Below are 21,120 nucleotides of genomic sequence, written 5' to 3' on the forward strand. Positions count from 1 at the left end.
TTTCTGATGATGCTCAGGTAAGAAGGCCAGTGGGGAAACTGAGTGTGCAGACCTCGAGCTCCTCAGCGGGCACCTCGATGGGGAGGAAGGCGAGCTCGATGCTCAAGGCCACTGACCAGCCTCTGAGCGAGGGACGGGGAGTGGATGAATCGATTGGGTCGTGTCCGCTTGGGCTCCCCACCTCTCTGGCGTGGTCAGCTAATCCTCTCCTGCTCATCTGGTTTCAGAGGTCCCTGCATGAGAAGGAGCTGACAGCAGCCGAGCCCCACCTTCTCTGCGTGCTGGGGAGCAGGGCTGCGTCGCCCGGGTGGCCCAATGCCGAAGAACAGCAAGGTGACCCAGCGCGAGCACAGTAGTGAGCATGTCACGGAGTCGGTGGCCGACCTGCTGGCCCTTGAGGAGCCTGTGGATTATAAGCAGAGCATCCTGAATGTGGCTGGAGAAGCAGGCGGCAAGCGGAAGGTGGCGGAGGGGGAGCTGGATGTGGAGGACCGGCCGGCCTGGAACAGCAAGCTGCAGTACATCCTGGCCCAGATCGGCTTCTCTGTGGGCCTTGGCAACATCTGGAGGTTCCCCTACCTGTGCCAGAAGAATGGAGGAGGTAAGCGGCAGCCCTGCTTGCCCTGGGGGTGCCCTGCAAATGAGCTGGGCTGAGGGGAGAAAAGAAACACCCCTTTGTGAGGCGGAACCAGGGCCCTCGTAGGTTGGAGCTCAGAACTCCAGAGTGAGACTCCCCAGGAATAGCTAAGGGCTAACAGCTCTCAGGAGGCTGCAGGCGTGATGATAAGAATGTGGGCTCTGGCCCTAGACAGCCTGGGTTCAAATCCCAGTGCAGCCACTGGGACCCTGTGCAAGTTGCTTAATTTCTCTGTGCCTTGCTGTTCTGCATTTGTAAAATGGGAATAATAGTAGTTCCTGCCTCACGGGATAGTTGGGAGAATTAAACGAGCTTTACATGTAGAATGCTTACCACTGTATCTGACACAGTAACTATTGGCCATTGTTACTAAATGCGTATAACTGCTGGGCAGTGTTGTAAGCACTTCTTGGATATTAGGCTGAAATACATGAAACTGCTGATATGTGAGTGTCTTGGAACAGCCAAAGCACCAATTTCATATGGTTCAACCATCATATCCTCCCAAAAAGCCTATGTGAGGAAGAGTTATTCTCATCCTCACTTTAGAAACCGCAAAACAGGCACAGAGAGGTTAGATCACTTGCTCAAGGTCACACAGCTAGTGATAAAGTCAGGATTCAAACCTGGACGGCTTAGCCCCAGAGCCTGAGCACTTAATCACTATACCTGCAGCCTCCCAGGTAGGAAGGGTCCTCATGCTGCCCCCTGAGTTTCAGTCCCCCCAGAGGATCCTGCCCGTGGTATCAAACCCCTTCTACTCACTACTTCTAGCTCCCAGGGTGGGTAGAGGCCCCCAGGCCTTATCCCCCAGCACCTGAATGCAGGCTAGAAAGTTCCGAAGGCAACTTGCTTTGAAACCAGGGGGAAACTAACCAAAAATGAGCAAGGCAAAACCCAATGGACTGAAAACAATGACGCTTCCAAGCTCAGACCTCTGGTCCTGGGAAAGTGATTTGAGTCAGAAGAGAGCTTTCATGCCCCTGAGTCCCTGTGCCCTGGCACGGCCACACTCCAGCCTGAAGGTGTGGCCGCAGCTTTGCAGGCATTTTAACCCTGCTGCCTCCCTCGCTGCCCCGTGGGACTCTCCTCCCAGTGATGGAGCCCTATTCAGGGACCCTCCCTCCTCTCCGGGACACTCTCCCTGGTCCAGAAGACAGAGTCTGGCTGGAGGCTTCCCCTCCTTTGCAGTTTCTAGTGAAGGGCAGGGAGTGAGAATGCCCACCTGACTTAGGCCAGAAACTTCCGTCTTGCCACCAGGGCACAGTCTATTCCCTCTATGCTCTCCTTGCTTTGAAGGATCTTTTTTTTTCTCCCCCAATAAATAACTGCCAATCAGAGCTTTCAGTCTGTATGGCATGGCCAGGCCCAGGTCGCTGAGTTGATACAAGACCAGCCCAAAGCAAAGATACAAATGGAAGTGTGTGGTTCCCTTAAGTGCGGTGAGATGTTAAGAGCTCAGAGTACCCGAAACAACTTTGGAGGACACGTTGCATTTGGGGACTCTGGCTGGCAACCTCCAACCTTGTCCTTTGTGGCCGAGATAATCAGTCTGCCTGAGCCCTGATGCTGAATCACAGAGTCCTTCTCCCCACCACACATTCTGCCCGCGCCCCCGCTCCCCCGGGCAGTGTTCTTGCCAAAGTCTGTTAGTTTCCAGTGTCACCAGACAGTTGCCACGGCACCAGACATCACGAACACCCCTGGAAGAAAAGCGTTGTCGGGTCTCAGGACTCTGAGCTCCCCATCCCATGTTCCTACCTTCATTTTCCCATCCTTTCTGACTCCTGGAATCCCTCTTTATCTCTACCTTTAACTCTCCAATATTTTACCATTTTTATAGTAAGTCATCTTAAATGTTTTTTGGAAGGAGGCAAATTATCACAGGAAGGAGATGGTTGGTCTGAGAGTCAAAACTCTGGTTTTGAGCCCTGGGTGATCCAGTCAAAATTACTTAATTTTGGATGGAAACTCTGGAACTCTGCCTAGCTCTACCAGATGTTGACAGTTTATTCTGCATCCTCTCAGTTTGCTTTTTTTTTCTCTTTATTTTTATGAGAAGGAGGCAAATGGTCATCAGGTGCTTACTATGGGTAAGTCACTCATTTAATCCTCACAACAGCCCTGTGCAGTAGGTATACAGTTGAAGCATATGAAATGGCCATTTTCATAAGTCAAAAATGATCAAATATCAGCAATTTCATATGGTTCTACTTAATATTTTCATCCTCTTTACATAGATGGCAGAACAGTGGCGCAGAGAGATCAAGCAATTTGCCCAAAGTCACACAGCTAGTAAGTGGCAAAGCCAGAATTCAGGCCCAGGAGGTCTGGCTCCGTGGTCTGGATCTCAACCCCTACTCAGTGTGCATCTCAACAGACTGAGATCGAGATGGTCTTTCAAGGCCCAGGGATAACCTTGGGGTTTGCAAGAAGCGAGACATGTATAGACATGTCACACAGCCTCCCGGGTTTTGTATTTCACCCGCAAGTCCTCAGGTCGGGCAAGATGTGCAGGGAGATGTGTCCCTGTCCTTTCCTGCAGATCACTTCTCTCCTCTTCTGCTTCCCTGAGCCGGAGACCAAGAGACAGAACTAGGTTAAAAGACAGAGCCAGGGGTCCTTCAGGCCCTCCTCCTTTTAGGATCGTGATACAGCAGGTTGTTAGTGACAAGTGGAATTTATGTGTGCATGTGACCCTGTGCACCTGTGTGTTTAACGAGTTAGATGCCGTTATGTGAGGTGTGGGAGGCTGCTCACCTGGAAGCCTCTCCTGATTAGCTCCATGGGACTCACACCCCTCCCTCAGGACACATGTGCTCAGTTGGCCATGTGTGATGTGTGTGCATGCACTGACATTGCTCGTGTGAACCTGAGGGTCCCGCAGCTCTCTTGGGATAGCGTCTGTGCCTTCTGTTGCCCTGATCTCCCCACTGCACACACCTGGTACAGAGTAGATAACAGCTGACTGTTGCCAAGTACTGGGTCGTGCTCCCCGGAGATGCCCGACCCCCTGGACTCATTGGCAGTTTGGGCACATGTTGGGGGAACAGGTGTCCACAGAGTATGTCAGGAGGTGGCTGTGTCTGTCTCTGAGTCTAGCCTCGTGAGTGGGAGGCATTGACATACATCTGGATCCTCCTTTAGTGTTTCGGGTCAGGGGAGCCAAGGGCTAGAAGGAGGTCTGGGCGGCCGGTGTGTGGTAGGTCGCACGTGTGAGCCAGACCATTCCTGGAGGAGCACAGGGACTGGTGACGGTCTGAGGGCAATTGGAGATGTGGCCGATGCTGTAGGGCCTGGCTGCCACCCCTCCCTTGCCCTGCTGCTGTGCTGCAGACACCCTCCAACATCCCTCCCTCCTCCCCAGGTGCCTACCTGGTGCCCTACCTGGTGCTGCTGATCATCATTGGGATCCCGCTCTTCTTCCTGGAGCTGGCTGTGGGCCAGAGGATCCGCCGCGGCAGCATCGGCGTGTGGCACTATGTGTGCCCCCGCCTGGGTGGCATCGGCTTCTCCAGCTGCATAGTGAGTCGGGGGCTGGTGGCGGGCACTAGCCAGGAGGCAGAGGGGCTGCTCTTGGACACAGGGTTTACAGACCAGAGTCCTGGGCGGGGGTGAGGGCAGGGAGGGAGACCCTCATCATGAGAATTGCATCCAGCTGGTGTCTCAGGGCCACATATTTCCTAAACCGAAAGTTGGCACCACTCTCTGATGGTCTAATATTTGGGATTATTATGAAGGAGGAAAGGCCTGGGACATCTCCGCCAGAGTTCTCTGGGGACATGTGGACCATTCCAGATTCCCCTCTCTGCTTACCAGCCCATCAGCTCTCTGTGAGGGAGGCCCATCCTTTTTCCTGGGTCAAAGAGTATTTTATTTGGGTAAGTGGGTGGCACGAGAAAAGGCAGCCCTGGGGTATGGCGTCTCCTTGCCAGTTTGCTGTGCGCATGAGCAGACCGGGAGAAGGACTCAGGAGCCTGGGGCTGACCGAGGAGGGGTGAGGCTTTGGAACAATGGGAGACAGGGAGACCCCACTGGCCTGGATGGGGAACTCCATGAGAGCTTCAGGCTGATCCACGGGGCAGCAGATGAGGCCCTGCTTAGCTTTCTAGGTGAGGAAACCGAGCCTCCCTTAAGGGCAAAGCCCACAGGTGCCCATGCTCACACCTGGGATAAAAAACTGGAATCTGCTTCTGGAAGGGACTGAGGATCTGTCAGCCCCGGCAGCAGGGCCAGCCCAAACCTGCCTCACTCAGAGACTGGGAGAGATCACCTCTACACAGGTTGACATGGCTGAATACAGCACCCTCTGCTGGGGCTGGCCGGGTGTATATGCATGAGTGTGAATGGTCTGCCCCTTGGACTAAAAGCATCCAAGTAAAGGTAGTGGGTGTCTCTCCTTCTGTATTCCACATAAGGTATGCTGTAGGAGTGTCTGCTTGTGCATACCCGGGCTTAGGTGAGATTAATAAAGCAAGGGGCTCTCAGCTCTCACACTGCCCAGCAGTGTCACTGATGCATCATATAGCCATGCCCCTGAAGATAGAAGGGATCTCTTGACATCCAAAGTGGATGCAGCAAATCTCTGCATGTAAAAGCATTTCTTTCAAAGAAACCCCTTGAACCCTCAGTCAGAATCCACGTGCTCCTATTTTAAATACAATTCTACCAAGGTTGGTTATCATGTTTCCAAGAACGAGAAGTGATGTCTTTCTAGAAGCAGACTGCTGAGAGTACCAAAGAGAAAGTAGCATCCCGAGAGAAGGAAAGACATAGGAAGCCAATAAGAAGCATTTACAAAACCTCAAAAAGCGCAGCAGTCTGGGGCCATTTACTGTAGCGGCAGTAGCTGTACATGCCTCCATAGCCCTGGAGGGCAGCTCTGGAATTGTAATCCTGAGTCATCAGGAAATGATGGGGAAGTGCTTCAGGCGTCTTAGAAGAATTTCAAACTGGAGAGGATTAACATTTTAAGAGTTTACTGCTTAAAGGAGAGAACTTTAATATCTGAAACATTCCTCTGTGGATTCCCCAAATAGCAGATGAGTGGAGGATTAGGAGCAGACCCTCAGCTGCCACTGTCCCATCATCCCATCCCTCCTCCCCCTCCTCCAAGGCTGTGTGTGGGGATGCGCGTGGGGATGGAGTTGCCTGTAGCCTCTGTGACCCCCATGGACCCCCGTCTGCAGGTCTGCCTCTTTGTTGGGCTGTACTATAATGTGATCATCGGGTGGAGCATCTTCTATTTCTTCAAGTCTTTCCAGTACCCGCTGCCCTGGAGTGAGTGCCCTGTCGCCAGGAATGGGACCGTGGCAGGCAAGTATGGTTCTTCTGAGGAACCCACCTGGGGATTACAGCCAGCTCTGTCCCAGGAAGGAATTGAAGGAGCCTAAGAGGCTAAGGCACAGATTTGGGATTTCATTGACTTGCTGTGTCACCTTAGATAAGCCACCTACCCTCTCTGATCCTCATTTCCCCTTCTGATGATCTCTTGCCAGCCTATCTCACAGAGTTCTTACAGGGATTGAATGAAATAGTGAGTGTAGGTATAACTCTGGAGATTGTGACTTTTGTTTAGTTATTATTAACTACCCTATGTTACTCTAATACCATCCTATCTGGAAACAACCTTAATTTACATGCCAGTCCCCTAAAGGGCTGGCTGACTTATCCCACCCACAGATGGGTAAACTGAGGCCCAGAAACAACTTTCCCATGGTCACACCACTGATTTAACCAAGGATCAAGGATGAGAATGCAGGTCTCCAGCTCCTCGCTCAGAACCGTTCCCAAGGAACTTGAGGCCAGTTCTGCCTAATCCTTCCTGCCCTCCATGGATGGATGTGGGCAGGGGGATGACATGAGTGGGAATTCAGTCAGATCAGTGTATCCTGAAGCCTCCCAGGCCCCTTGGGATCCCAGGAGTCCTCAGGGTCTGGCAGATCCTGGCTAACCCAGAACAATATCATTCTTCCCTGCTGCCCATGCTCAGCTGCCCTGGGTGGGAGTCAAGTGGAGGAGGTGGTCCCACGGGCCCCTCCACCGAGACCCTGTGGCCTTTGCTGCCGTTTCAGTGGTGGAGCCAGAGTGTGAGAAGAGCTCGGCCACTACCTACTTCTGGTACCGAGAGGCACTGGACATCTCCAACTCCATCTCAGAGAGCGGGGGCCTCAACTGGAAGATGACCCTGTGTCTCCTCGTGGCCTGGAGCATCGTGGGCATGGCCGTCGTCAAGGGCATCCAGTCCTCGGGGAAGGTGAGTGGTGGGGGGGGCACCCACACCTACACGGGGGAAGGGGTGCCACAGAAAAGTGTGGAAGGCAGGGGTGGAGAACTCTGGGTCGCCCCTGCAGGGTTCTTTGGGTGGGCTTGGCCTCTGGATGGCTCAGGATGAGGACACAGGCCCCTGAGGAGGTGATGGGAGCGTCATAGCCACAGTATTGTTCCCTGTGGACAGCCCGCCAGGGATGGGCTTGTGGAAAATCACTGCCTTGACCCCAGCTGCCTCTGTGCTCAGATAACTCCGGGTTGCTCCCACAGACTTTAAAGAGAAGGAAAACCAGGAGTACTGAGCTAAGACATTCGGCTAGACCCTAGCCCTTCAGCTTCCCTAGCAAGAGCCCTAGAAGAGCCTGCTCAGCAATTTTTGGTGAAAACCAACAGCTCAATGTATCTACAACTGATGGGCTCTGTGAACGGGTGGGTACTGTGAGTGAAGGGGGATTTGGGGGCCTCTGAGGGTGCAGACCAGCCAAGCCCCACACACACCTTCTCCCAGTAGGTCAGATTCCCTTCAAATAAGGGCACTTTCTTCTTTGTCATGTGTCAGTATTCGTGGACTGCCAGGGCTGGAAAAGATGTTAGAGATCCTATAGCCCAATCCACCCATTTTACAGACGAAGAAACTGAGGTTCCAGAGGTGGGGGGAAATATCTCACCTGAGATCAGGCAGCCAGTCAGCCCCAGGGCTGGAACTAGAATCCTGGCTGTCTGTCTGTCTGAGGCTCCAGGCTCTGTGGTGGATTTGATGAGCAGGGAAGCTAAGCCCTGGAAAGGTAGCATGGTCTCAGGTACCACCTCTTCTCTCTCCAAAGGCCAAAATAGTAGCTGGCACTTCATGGCACTGATCAGGCACTGCCACATGTATGAGTGCATTTGGGCCACAACAATCTTAGGAGTTAGGAGTTATTTTACCCACTTTATAGATGAGGAAATGGAGGCACCCCGAGGTTAAATAAATAGCTCAAGGTCATGTGGTTGGAAAATGGTAGTCAGGATCAGAACTCAGGTTGTCTAGCTCTGGACCTGTGTGCTTTTAACCTTACACCATCCTCCCTGAACAGCCTTCTTGGTTTGTTTCAGTGCAGCAAACTTTTTGTAAGCATCTCCTTTGTGGGAGGCTCTGTGCCAGGCCCATGGAGATATAGAAATGTTCAAGAAATGCATGTGCTAGAAAGTAGCATTTAATTTATAATCACAAGAGGCAGGACCTTCTTCTGATGCTTTTGCTTGGGAGCCGTGCCTATAACCTCCTGGATGCCTTCTGTCAAAGGAGCTCTAAGGACAGGGGAGATCCTGAGGGGGTCCACTGGAGTCAGGGACAGAAAAGCAGGCATGAGATATGAAAAAATGAAGAGCGGGGAGCAAAGGGTTCCTCGCCCCCTTGGCGGCCCTTGGGGGCGCGGAGGCCGCGAGCCCATCCCCACCAGCCCTTGAAAGGAGAAAACAAGCCTCAGGCACAGCCATGCTGACTCCAGCTTGTCTGTGTGGCTGCTTCTGCCTTGGCTCGATGCCAGACGTGCAGTGGGTTTGGCCCCGTGCCCAGGGGTCCCGGGGCTCTGCTTTCTGCTGCCATCAGAGGAGGCGCGTGTACCCCAGCTGCGAGCAGGGAGGCGGGTGCCAGCCGCAGGAGGGGCTCTGGTCCACAGTGGGTCCCTGTCCTCTCTGCAGGTGATGTATTTCAGCTCCCTCTTTCCCTACGTGGTGCTGGCCTGCTTCCTGGTCCGGGGGCTGCTGCTGCGGGGGGCCGTCGACGGCATCCTACACATGTTCACTCCCAAGGTAAGGGTCTCGGGCTCCCCAGGAACACGGACAGCTCTTCTGGGCCTTGTCTGCTTCACGCAGTTTAACACTGCCTGAGGACACGCTGTGCGGCGGGCACTGTGGTGGGCGCTGGAGGGAGGCACCAGGGAAGCGGGCATGGGCCCTGCCCGTGTGGTTCCAAGGAGAGCGACAGGGCAGGGACACCACATCAATATGGGTGAAATCAGAAGACACTTCAGGGAGGAGATGATATCTGAAACGAGCCTCAGGGAGCAGATAGGATTTCAGTGGGCGGCAGTAGGACGTTGCAGTCAAAAGAACTGTATGAGCGAGAGTGTGGAAAAGCGCTGGGCGTGCTTGGGGCCATGGTGTGAAGTCAGTTTTGGCTCAGGTTGTTGGGGGGAGGGCGCGGTTTCACTGAGTGGATCTGTGACAGCAGGAACCAAGGAGATGCCTAAGAGAAGAAAGCTCCCTGGGAATCCCAAATTGTACCCCAATCAGGGGAATGAGGTTACTATCTTATTAAAGATAAAAGAGCACGTGGGTAGACATTTTACCCTTACCAAAGCTATCCACATCTCTCATTAGATCCTCCCAGTAACCCAGTGAGGGATGAGCAGGACCGTGGTGCATGGTGTCCTGAAGGTGGACACCTATACTCCTTAGGAAAATGGAAACAGCCAGTTTCCTAAGCATGGTCTCTGCCCACCAGGTGGCCCTGCCTCTCTGTTGCCCTCCAGACCACTGGGCACAGCTGGCATGAGCCAGTCCACTGAGGAATAAGAGAATTTCAGAGGCAGAAACGGCATGCCCTTCAATGTAACCCTAAGCAAAGTACATTAGTCGCCCCAGCAGGCAGGCTGGGAAGTCCACCTCCAAATGCCAGCTGATCAGTAAGCAACATCAGGGGCCTGGTGAGGCTCCAGTCCACAGGCACAGGGTCAGAACCCTGCCAGGCCAGCTTAAGGCCCTCAACACTGTCCCTCAGTAGTGCCATCTCACTCATGTGTGCACGCACACACACACCCATACACACATACACACACGCATTAATGCTTACACAGAAAGTTCATACAAATGGCACAGGGAGAAGAATCCAGATCTAGTGGTGTTTGAAATCCCCGTTCCCTCCCAATTCCCCTGCTCTGCAGCTGCAAACAGCTCCTGATGTTTGGGGGTGGGGGAGGTGGGTAGCAATGGGCAGGACACAGACCCCTCCATATCCACTGGACAGAGCATATGGGCCCTCAGCGTTCTTGGATGTAACACCCTAGGTTTCTACGTGAACAAGCACAGAAGTCCGCTCTATGGAGCACTTAGTGATCTCCCGAGGCATGAGTGTGACTACCGAGCCACTTGGCTGGGGTAGGGTTGTTGTGAACATGTGATGTCTGACAAAGAAGAGAAAAATGCAAACCTGGTTTCTTTGGGGGAAAACAGCCGTGAGATGAAAGCCGATGGTTTTTACGAATGAATTCAACTGTATTTCTAGAACCGTGATCAGTCTAATGTGTTCACTTGAGTCTTTCCGTTATACTTTATTGAGCTTTATGAGAAAATTATATACTCTGGAGATGTTAATAAACATGGAGATTCACACAGGTCTCCAAATGGTCCGCTGGGTGGTGCTAAGAGAGCCTGGTACTTAACTCAGAAGCCAGTGGAACCGATTCATAAGATCAGTTGCCAGTCCCAGCACACACAATACTGCTCCCCTTCTGATTCAGACACTCTTTAAAACATTTTTTTAAGTGAAACATCTCAGACATATAAACACACATATAATAATATAATAAACATTCTTAAGAAATAAAATATTACAGATGTCATAAAAGTGCCTGTGTAGCCGGCCCTCATCCCATTCTCTTCCCTTCCCTAAAATAACCACTATCTTGAATTTGGAGTTTAACCTGATAATACATTTTTTAAATTTTGTAATACATATATGTGTATACTTAAACAAGATATAGCATATGTGCATACTTTTAATCTTTTTTGTATTATACGCAACCTTCTGCAACTTGCTTTTATTTTTGCTTAACACTCTTTTTTGAGATTTTAGCTATATTGATAAATGGAGCTCTAGTGCATCCGTTTTCATGGCTGTATTGTATTCCACTGGGCCACTAAACTAAAATTTATTTATTCATTCTCTAGTTGATGGTCATTTAAGTTGTGTCCGGTTCTCACCATTGCTAATAATGCTAATAAACATTATGACACAGGTCTTCATGTGCACACGTTTCTCTCAGGCGTATATGTTTTGGAGTGGAATTGCCATCTTAAAGGGTATGTGTGTCTTCAGTTTTACTAGGTGTTGGCCGAGTTGCTCTCCAAAGTGGTTGCATCTATCAATATTAACACTCCCATCAGTTGTATATGAGAGACCCAGTTGCTCCACATGTGTTACACTGCAATTTTTGCCAATCAGGTGGATGCAAAAAGGTTGATGTACACTTTGAATAACAGGGGCGCTCCTTTCCCAAAGCTTTTCCTGGATGTTCAGGAAACAGTGTGGTTCCACTTTAGCATTTGCAGAGGCCCCGCGTCTTCATGAGGTGAAACTTAAATCAAATCCAGAAGGCCCTAGAGGAGCCAGGTCACCAAGAACCAGCAGGTGTGGTCCCTGGTCCATCTAGCTCTTGTGACCTTCAGGTATGGATAGAGCCTGTGGGGCCCATCTTGAGACCTTGTCCACTGAGCAGTGCCATGGGGCAGCTCCTGCCCTTGACTCTGGAGGCATGTATTGAGCAGGGAAGGGGAGGCTTGAGGGCGTCAGAGGCCAAACCCCTCCATCAAGGATCTCCTTCACAGCCTGTGTCACCATTTGTTTTAGGCAGGTGAGGCCCAATGGTAATGGCTGGGGTGAAGTTCCTGTTTACAAATCCTTCCAAGTCATCTGCAAAAAGTGTGGACCCATTCTCAGACACAAATGTCTGACTGTCCATACATGGCAAGCTACTGTTGCAGAGCTGGGACTGTTTCAGCATGGGATTGGTGAGATATGAGCAACCCGGGAGCCATTTCAAGTCCTGGCTCTAGTATAGTGCTGTAGAGTGCCAGGGTCACTGCACACAGCTGCCCAGCCTGTGCACTGCTCCATTCATATCGACCACAATGTAAATGACATCACCAGGGGTCATGCCGTTTGGCAGCCATGGACAGTCCAAGCAGATTTTTGGCCAGGGCATCTCAGAATCTACCTGAAAGAAGCATAGGCCCTCCATGGGTATGCTGAATAAGCAGGAAGATGCCCCCTCCTATAAAGTCTTCCAACATCAGAAATAATCCAAGCTAGAGGACCTGGGCTCTCAGTCCATGCCTTCAAACAGTTATTAAGTGTGATGAATGCAGTGTGGCCAGGATACCATGATGACCCACTAGCAGTTTTGATGGGACAGTAGCTCATGTTAATGGCTAACGAACTTCTTAAATTCCTTGGGCTACTTCTTTCTGAATTATTCTTTCCATCCAGTTAAAACGCGAGTCGCTATGGGGTACCATACGACTAACCATGTGATTTGCTCAATATAAAATGGATTATGATAGATTTTGTAACCACCAAAACTTCCAGGGAATATTTATCAAAATTACAACTGTTCACGTCCCTTGGCCCAGCAATTCCACTTCTAGGTATTTGTCCTACAGATGTACTCACCCACAAAATGATCTGTGCATAATATTGGTCATTGCAGCATTTGTTTTAGTAGCAAAAGAGTGAAAACAACCTGAATGACCATCATTTATTTATTTCTTCATTCAATAAAGGTTCATTGAATTCCTGTTATGTTCTGGCACTGCTGTGGGTTCTGGGATCCAGCAGTGAACAAAGCAGATAAACTTTCTGGCGCTGTTGGAGCTTATATTTTAGTAACAGGAGACAGATAATGTAAGACAAAGGAGTTGTTGGATGGTGTTGCTAAGGAGAAAAATAAAGCAGAGAAAGAAGGATTCGGGGCACCGGGGAGAGTTTTGCTTAGCTAGTGTGCTCAAGGAAGGCCTCCCCGAGAAAGTGATATTGGAGTGAAGACTCGATGGAGGTGAGGGGGCAGTCCATGTGGATATTTGGAAGTAGCAAATCCCATTCTAAACAGAGAGAACAATAAATGAAGAGCCCTTAAGTTTGTACGTGTCTGTCATTCTCAAAGAGGCTGTTGTGGCTGGAGCGGGAGGGGAGAAAGATAGGACCTGTGGCCACGGGACCAGTGGGGAGCCAGACCAGGAGGGTCCTGTAGGCCAGGTAAGGACTCTGGTGTTTCCTTGGGGTGAAATGGGGGCCATTGGACAGTTCTGAGCAGAGGAGTGACATGATCTGACTTCCGTCTTCCCAGGATCAGTCTGGTTGCCATTGAGAATCTGAGGGAGCAAGGGTAGACTAGGGAGAAGCCTCCATCCAGGTGCTAGAATTCATCCAGGTGGGAGGGAACTGGCTGGAGCCCAGGTGATGTCAATGGAAGAGATGAGAAGTGGTCAGATTGAGGCTATATTCAGAAAGCAGAGTCAACAGGATTTGCTGCTGGATTGGATGTGAGATGTGAGAGAGAGGGTGACAAGGATGACCGCAAGGCCTTTTGCCTGAGCGACCAGGAGGATGTGTTTGGGCGGCGCAGGTTTGGTGAGGAATACCGAGAGTACTGTTTTGAACATGGCGGGTCTAAAACATCTAAGAGATATCCAAGTGGAGAAGCTGAGTGGGTGGTTGGATAGATGAGTCTGGAGGTCGCGTGGAAGTATAAATTTGGGAGTCTGAGAATTTAAAGTCATGGACTGGTTACAGTCACATAGTGAACGTAGAGAAGAGGACTAAACACTGAACACTGGGGTCCCAGTGTTTAGAGGCTGGGGGAGAGATAGTCAGTGAGGGCGGAGGAGAAATGAGAGAGATAGAGCAAGATAGAGAGGTTCATCCCAGAGGCCAAGTGGAGAAAGTGCTCTAAGAAGGAGAGAATGGTCAGCCAAGTCCAAAGCTGCCAAGAGGTCAGGTGATGAAGACTGAGAAATGACCAATGTGCTTGGCAGCAGGGGGGGTCACTGGCACCTCAACAAGAGCTGTTTTGGTGGCATGCTGGGGACAAAGTCTAGTAACAGTGGGTTCAAGGGAAAATGGGAGGGGAGGAACTGGAGGCAAGTAATGAAGACCACTGATTTTCAGGAATTTTGCTGTAAGGGGAGCAGAGGAACAGGAAATGGGGTGGTAACCAGAGAGGACCATGGGATCAAAGGTGTTATTTCAGAATTTCATATGATGATAAAAGTAATCCATCATACATTGCTGGTGGGAATGTAAAATGGTGCAGCCGCTTTGGAACAGTCTCGCAGTTCCTCAGAAGGTTACACAAAGTTAGCGTATGACCCAGCAACTCCACTCCTAGGCGCATATCCAAGAGAACTGAAAACATATGTTCAAAAATTTGTGCGCAAGTGTTCATAGCAGCATTGTTCATAATAGCCAAAAGTAGACACAACTCAAATGTCCATCAACTGATGAATGGAAAAATAAAAGGTAGTATGTTCATACGATGGAATGTTAGCTGGCCATACAAAGGAATGAAGTACGTGCCACAATATGGATGAATTCATCCTTGAAGACATTATGCTGAGGGAAAGAAGCCGGTCACAAAAGACCACATATTGTGTGATTCTGTTTATATAAAATGTCCAGAATAGGTGATTCTGTAGAGACAGAAAACAGATTAGTGGTCGCTTGTGGGGAGGTTGGGGGAGAAATGGGGAGTAACTGTTAACGGTATGGGCTTTTGTTTTGGGATGATGAAGATGTTCCAGAATTGATTGTGGGAGCGCTGTGCACCTCTGTGATATACTAAAAACCATTGAACTGTACACTTTTTTTAAAAATCCAAAAAAGAGAGGGAAATTGATGCTATAGGAGAGGAGGGAAGCAAAGTCCTTGAATAAGCAGGAGAGATGGGACCCAGTGCCCAGGTGGAGGAGTTGGTCTTAGCTTGGAGCACACACTGTCCCCGTAGGAGCAGGAGGGATGGGCCAGCCTGTGGCACAGATGCTGGCAGCTGAGAAGCGGTGGCGAGGATATTCTCACTGTGGGAGCTTTCTTCTCATTGGGTCATTTTTCTCTGTGAAGTAGGCAGCAAAGTCATCAGCTGAGAGTAGGGATGGTGGGGGAGGGGTTGGAGGCCTAAGGAGGGGTGAGTGTGACGTAATTGTGTACCAGATGGGGATGCATGCACACGGGGGTGGAGGGGGCAGGAGCTGGAGGTTAGGGGTGGGGGGAGCAGGGAAGGCAGCCAGCGTGGTTCCAGTTCTACGGTGGACAGTTCTTCATATTTTACCATCTCTGTAGGCAGGCTGTTCTCACAATCAGTGAGACACTTAGAACAATCACATGTTTTCCAGCAGTCAGTGCTTACTATGTGAGGCACCTTACGTATATTAACTCATTTAAACTCATGACAATTCTAGAAGTATTATTATTATCACCGCTTTCCACATGGGGAAACTGAAGCACAGAGAAGTTAAATAATTAGTTCAAGGTCCCAGGTGTCCTGGGCCCAAGGTGTGTGTTGTGTCCAGCTATGCTTGCTGCTTGGGGGCAGGCCCAGAGTAGACGGGGGGTTGGTCATCACCAGGGTCAGGAGCTTATCAAGCGATGACAATGGAGAGATGACAGGGGAGATGAGAGTGTAAGCAAGGAGTGACGAGAAGGATGGACATTGACTAAGCCAGTGACGAAGGAAAGTTAGGATACAAACAGGGTGAGGGGCAGTGAAATGGAGGTAGGCCAAAGGATTGGCGGTCCCAGCAGGGCTGAAGAATTTTTAGAGTTTAGATACTAGAGGTGAGCTGGAAAGATGGGGTGCTTTGGAGTATGGGACGCTTAAAAACTCAGGTTTAATTGGATCACAGCTAGTAGTCATGACAAAGGCCATGGCATGACCATAGGAGTGGGGGAAGGCGAAGAGTGCTGGAAGTGTTGTAGGAAAATGGGGCCTGAGAGGATGGTCATGGCCCAGGTCTCGGGTGAATCCCTGGGATGGGCTGCCAAGGGAGGGTCCTTGACTTCACGCAGGAAAGAATTCAAGAGCGAGCCATCCATAAAGTGAAAGCAGGTTTACTGAGATACACAACGGGTCTCAGGAGGCCCCGAGGGGTGGGGTGGTTAGTTTTTATGGGCTGGGTAATTTCATAGGCTAACGTGTGGGAGGATTATTCCAGCTATTTTGGGAAAGGGGAGGGGATTTCCAGGAACTGGGCCATCACCCACCTTTTGGCCTTTTATGCTTGGCCTGGGAACTGTCCTGGCGCCTGTGGGTGTGTCACGTAGCTAATCTATTACATGAATGTATCATGAGGCTCAAAGTCCAGTGGAAGTCGAATCTTCCGCCATCTTGGGCCTAAAACGTTCTAACCAGTTTTTGTTGTATCCTCAACAGCTCTGTCATTCTTCTAAAGGTTGTGCCCTGCCCTCTTTGCTCCTGTCTCTGAAGGGAGGAGGGAAAGGGACCCAGAGGCAGATTGTTGGAGGGGACATTGATGGAGATATTGAAATCACCCAGATGACAGCAGCAGTAGTGTTGGGAAGAGCGACAGTGTGCAGTGGAATGTGGAGAGCGGCCGGGAGAGCGGACAGCACTTTGTCCACTCAGGCCCAGTGCTCCTAAGTGTGCAAGAAAACAGCCTTCCCCCTGAGAGGCTGCAGGGGCCGCCTCGGCCTCAGGGCCCCTTGCTCAGCCCTTCCCTGCACATCAGGCTCCCCCGGGAGCTGTAATGACCAGGAAAAACTACCAGCGCTCAGGCCCACCCTCGACTAATCAGAATCCAGCAATCGGACTCGTTAATCAGGATCGCTGGGTGTGGTGTCCAGATGGCAGTAGATCATCAGAGCTCCCCAGGTGATTCTAATGGGTAGCCAGGGTGGAGAGCTGCTGAGTCACAGCAAGAAGGTGAAGAACATCCAGAGATGCGTAGCAGTAATGGGGGATTGTGCTGATAACGGCTCAGTGGTAGGGTGCAGGCAGTTGTGGGCGGTGGCGCAGAGGCCTGAGTCAGAGCAGGGGACAGACCTGGCCCTCCCGGGATGAAGGCCAGATGAAGGATGACCCTGGAGTCCTGGACATCTTGCAGCGGCGGAGCTAAACTGGGCCCTGGGACCAAGGACCTGGCCTGGTGGTCCCTTAAGCCAAATGTGGGGACGAGGCTATGAGTGGGCAGAGGCAGGGGGGACAGCTTACCAGGAGCCCCGGAACCCTGTGGATTCCCAACTCAGCAGGATGAGAAAGTGTTAAGGCTGGGGGCGACATCTCTGGTGGACAGTAGGGAAGAAACAGGGAGGAATACACACACACGTAGATATGCGTGTGTGTGACGTGTGTGACGTGTGTGTGTGTGCGTGCATATATCTATATTGCTGGTATACACATAAAATATCACTGGAAGGGTAGGCAAGAGACTGGTACTGTGGTTACATCTAGGGAAGAGGAACTGAGTATCTGGAATACAGCGGTGAGAAAAGGGAGACTCTTTTATGCCTTTTGAGTTTTAAACCAGTAACCGCATCACCTATAATCAGTAAGATGGAAGCCACACCAGTTTTTCGGGGGCGGGACTTGGCACAACCTGAGCCACGCGGGAGATGCGGGCATCTGCTTTGCGGCCTCTGGGGTCTGGACGAGCGAGTGGTCCTCCCCGGTGAGGACAGGCCGCAGGGTCAGGGGTGTGCGTTCACCCTCAGAGAGGAGAAGTGGGGTCCCTGCAAAGGCCCCGGTGTAGCGGTTAGTGGAGGAACTTCGTGACCCCCGCAACTAGCGTAAGACTTCTGAGCAGGGTGGTGAGGGCAGCCCAGCCTTGTTCCCAGAGGTGGGCTCTGGAGCCGGACAGTCTGGCTCAGATCCCAGCTCATCCCTCAGTCGTGGGAGGGCAAGTTCCTTGACCTCTCGGGGCCTCAGTTTCCTCAGCTGCAAGATGGGGTGAACCACGGCAGCTCCCTCACCGCATCGTCAAGAGAGCATATAGGACTGTCTCGAGGTGCAGGGAGTGCATGGTGAGCATTAGCTATTTTTCTTCTCCGTCGTGAAGGTGACACTGTTATTGGGCGGTAGGAACCAGGTGCCCCAGTGCCATCTGGTGTCTGCGGGCCCGTCTGTGCTGAGAAGCAAGGGCGGCGTGCGCTCCTATCATGCACCAGCCCGGGCTAGGGCTCAGCGGCTGCTTGCCGATTCAAAAAGCATCTTCATGCTGCTGAGTCAAATGCCGTGGAACACCTTGCTCCCCGCCTGAGGAAGTGACTCAGCCGTGTGCCAAGGAAATGGCAGCAAGCCATTGCTCTGTTTCAGGGCGGGCACCCTGAGGCAGGTTTGAGCCTTGTTTTCAGTGGGGAAAGCCCGTTTCCCACCTCTCTTCTTGCAGTCACATCCTGATGTCCAGAAAGGACACTGGGCTTCCTGAGGTCTGGTCTGGGGTTCCTCCTCTGTTGACACTATGATCAGGACCTTGTTGAGATCAGGCACTATCATCCATGAAATCCTCAAAGAACCCCTTTAAATTCAAGGAACACAGGCATTCAGTCCTGAAGGTGCCTGGCTTTCTTTACCCCCAGATGTGCACTGGGCTTCTGGTCCTCTCCACCGGCAAGAGTGCCCCTCCACACTGCAGGCTGGAAGGGGGGATGCCCAGGGACCACTCACACAAAGGCCAAGCTTTGGCCCCCTCAGCTGCTTTCCTGGGGGCTTATTAATGTCAGATTTGGATCCATCAGCTTACTTCAAAGTAATCTAGAGGTGGGCAGGGGGAAGGGTGGGGATATAGAGGAAGCAAGATTAGCCATGTGTTGATAATTGTTGAAGCTGGGGGATGGGTACATGGGGGTTCATAACACTATCCTCTCCACTTTTGTACATTTTGTAATCAATGTTCTACAATTCTTAAAAATGGAAAAATAACAGCAATTAAATACCATCTTAACATACAAACAAAAAACAGTTTTTGTTTCCGTCCAAAATCATTGCATGTAAGACAATCCTACCCTGTCCTCTGAGAAATCCCGCATGCTATAGGGTCAGCTCTGATGGCACAGTTTGGGATTATGGTGTCCTCCCTGAAGTGGCCGCCTCCATTTATGAAATTGGCCCTGATGGTGCCTGGGCCTAGGAATTTATCCACATCGTAGTTTTAGGCTCAGGAAGTGGTGAAAATCCTAATGATGACATGTGTTTGAGTCTCATAAACGGCCCAGACCTTTCTGTAAAAACTTTGGTAACGACTGACATAGATCAAAAAGGAAATAATTACTTCAAAATGAGAGAGAGAGAAGAGAAGGAAAGGAGATAGAAAGGAAGCCAGCATTAAAATAGCCTTGTTTTAGAAAGTAGAAGTTTAAAGTCCTAAGGATCTTCCTGTCCGAGAAGACTGCATCTTAGCACAAAAAGGCTTATGCAACTTCATAGCCCCTGGTCTGGTCCTTCCTGCTCAGCTCACCTCGAGGACACAGGTCAGCCTTTGTCTGTCTCTCTCTTGCCCCCCACTCTTTCCTCCTCTCCTGTGTGCCAGGCACTGCTCACACAAAGATGAACAGGAGATGGGCTCCACCCCTAACAAGCACCAAGTGTGGAAAGGAACACAGACACAGAAACCTGAAATGCGGGTATTGACAAGAACTGTGAGGGTCCAGGGACCACGAGTAGCTCTGCCAGAGGCAGTCAGGAAAAGCTTCAAAGAGCAGGTGATATTTGTGCTGGGTTTTGAGAAATGAATAGGAGTTCACCAGAAAGTGAGTAGGTGGAAGGGAATTCCAGGCAGAAGGAGCAGCCTGGGCAAAGGCCAGAAGTATAAGACCACGGTGCTTTTGAAGAGTGGTTAGGATGTTCAGAACACAGAATGGAAAAAGATTTTCCAGCAGGCAGTGGGGAACCATTAAAGATGTTTCAACATGCAAACGACGTTGCCAGAGCTATGTCCGTCTCAACCGGCCCTCTCTTACAAAATCTCGTGCTTCCTCCTAGTTGGAACTCTCCAAACTACCCAGAGCCCTCCCACTAGGTGCAGGTTTCTAGCCTGAGGTTCCAGCGGATTGGTAGGACTGTCATGACTGACATCCGTGAACTTCAGTGAATACCAGCACGCCTCCCAGACATAAGTAATCCACCCATTTCTGGAACCTTCTGAGAGGATCATTTCAAAAAACCCACCCAGGAGTAGGGAGGTACAGAAGTCCTTTCCCAGTGGAACTATGATTATTTTGTTCTCCCTTTTAAAATAATCTCCAGATTTTTATTAGGAGCATGTATAGGTGCTTATTTCTTTATGCACAATGCCAAAATCCAAATAGCCCTGAAAAACAAAAAAAAATTTTTTTCTTTCTCCCAGAACTCATTTGGCGGCAAAATGGCCTGAACAGATGTGAGACTATTTATAGTCTTTATCGATTCACTTGGTGTGAATATTCATATTCTGCTGCAGAAATACTAATGTGTCTGATTACAGGGTGCTGCCCCAGACCCCATGGGGGGTGTTATGTAATTATGTGGCATATGCACTGTATTACCTTTCTAAAATAAAATTGGAAACAAAGCCTGGTTTCCAAAACCAGTCTGGTCCCAAGGCTTGTAGATGAGGAGATGCAGGTCTGTACCACTTTTGTAAAGAAGATGACACTGCAAGAGCAGCGGGCCCTCAACAGTGTGGGATGACCCTGTGCCATTTCTCTGGCCATCTTTCTCTCCCGTGTTCCATGGTGAACATTTTAAACTCCTTCCACTGTCTGAACCTTCTGACCTCTCCTCCCAGTGCACCTTACCCCCAACAGATGATTTTGCCTCCTGCTTTATGGGGAAAACAGAAGCCACCAAGACGAAAACTCCCTTAGATGGCGGAGACAGAAACAGAATATGTATACAACCCTGCCCACAGCTGCCCTATCCTGTCCTCCTTCTCTCGTCCCCCAGGTGAGCAGCTCAAGGGTCCCCTATGGAAGACAGCTCCTCTTCCCTCCTCTAGGTCTCCTGTCCTCCATCAGCTTTAGGTATCGTCAAGTCACTGCATTAAAAACAAAAATGAGACAACAAATCAAAAAGCAACCCTCCAGATTTTGTAGCCTTCCCCCGATACTGCCCTGTCTTTCATTCCAAGCCTAGCTTCTCCAGAGTGTCCACCATTTCTTCCCCTCTGCTTCTCAACTCTCCTCATTCCTCTCTGTCTTCTGGCCCCATTGCTCCCTGTACAGCTCCGACTAAGCTCACCCATGACCTCGTGGCTGTAGCATCTTTCACTCCGTAGCAGGGGTCCCCGCTCCTCCCCAGCGGGCTTTCTTCCCATGGCCTCCGTGATCCAGCCCTCTCCTGCTTTTCCTCCGGCCTCCACTGCTGCTTCTCCTCTCCCTCCCTGTAAGATCCTCTTCCCTGCTTTAAACTTGCAGATGTTGACTTGGCCCCAGCCTCTTGCCTCTTCTCACTCTATCCACAGCCTCAGGG

The 21,120-nt window shown here is 50.7% G+C and overlaps 1 protein-coding gene across 2 annotated transcripts in view; it reads left to right on the forward strand.

Moving 5' to 3' along the window:
- Positions 1 to 315: 315 nt before the first annotated feature.
- The window catches only part of SLC6A17 (solute carrier family 6 member 17), a 30,572-nt gene continuing 9,767 nt past the window's right edge, over positions 316 to 21,120 (forward strand). For both annotated transcript variants that reach the window (XM_059900891.1, XM_059900897.1), the window contains exons 1-5: positions 316 to 601; positions 4,005 to 4,162; positions 5,827 to 5,953; positions 6,712 to 6,893; positions 8,588 to 8,698. In XM_059900891.1, coding sequence (XP_059756874.1) covers positions 316 to 601; positions 4,005 to 4,162; positions 5,827 to 5,953; positions 6,712 to 6,893; positions 8,588 to 8,698 — 864 coding nt within the window. The remainder of the gene's footprint in view (positions 602 to 4,004; positions 4,163 to 5,826; positions 5,954 to 6,711; positions 6,894 to 8,587; positions 8,699 to 21,120) is intronic.

The sequence above is a fragment of the Balaenoptera ricei genome, chromosome 1 (assembly GCF_028023285.1).
Source record: "Balaenoptera ricei isolate mBalRic1 chromosome 1, mBalRic1.hap2, whole genome shotgun sequence".
Lineage (NCBI taxonomy): Eukaryota > Metazoa > Chordata > Mammalia > Artiodactyla > Balaenopteridae > Balaenoptera > Balaenoptera ricei.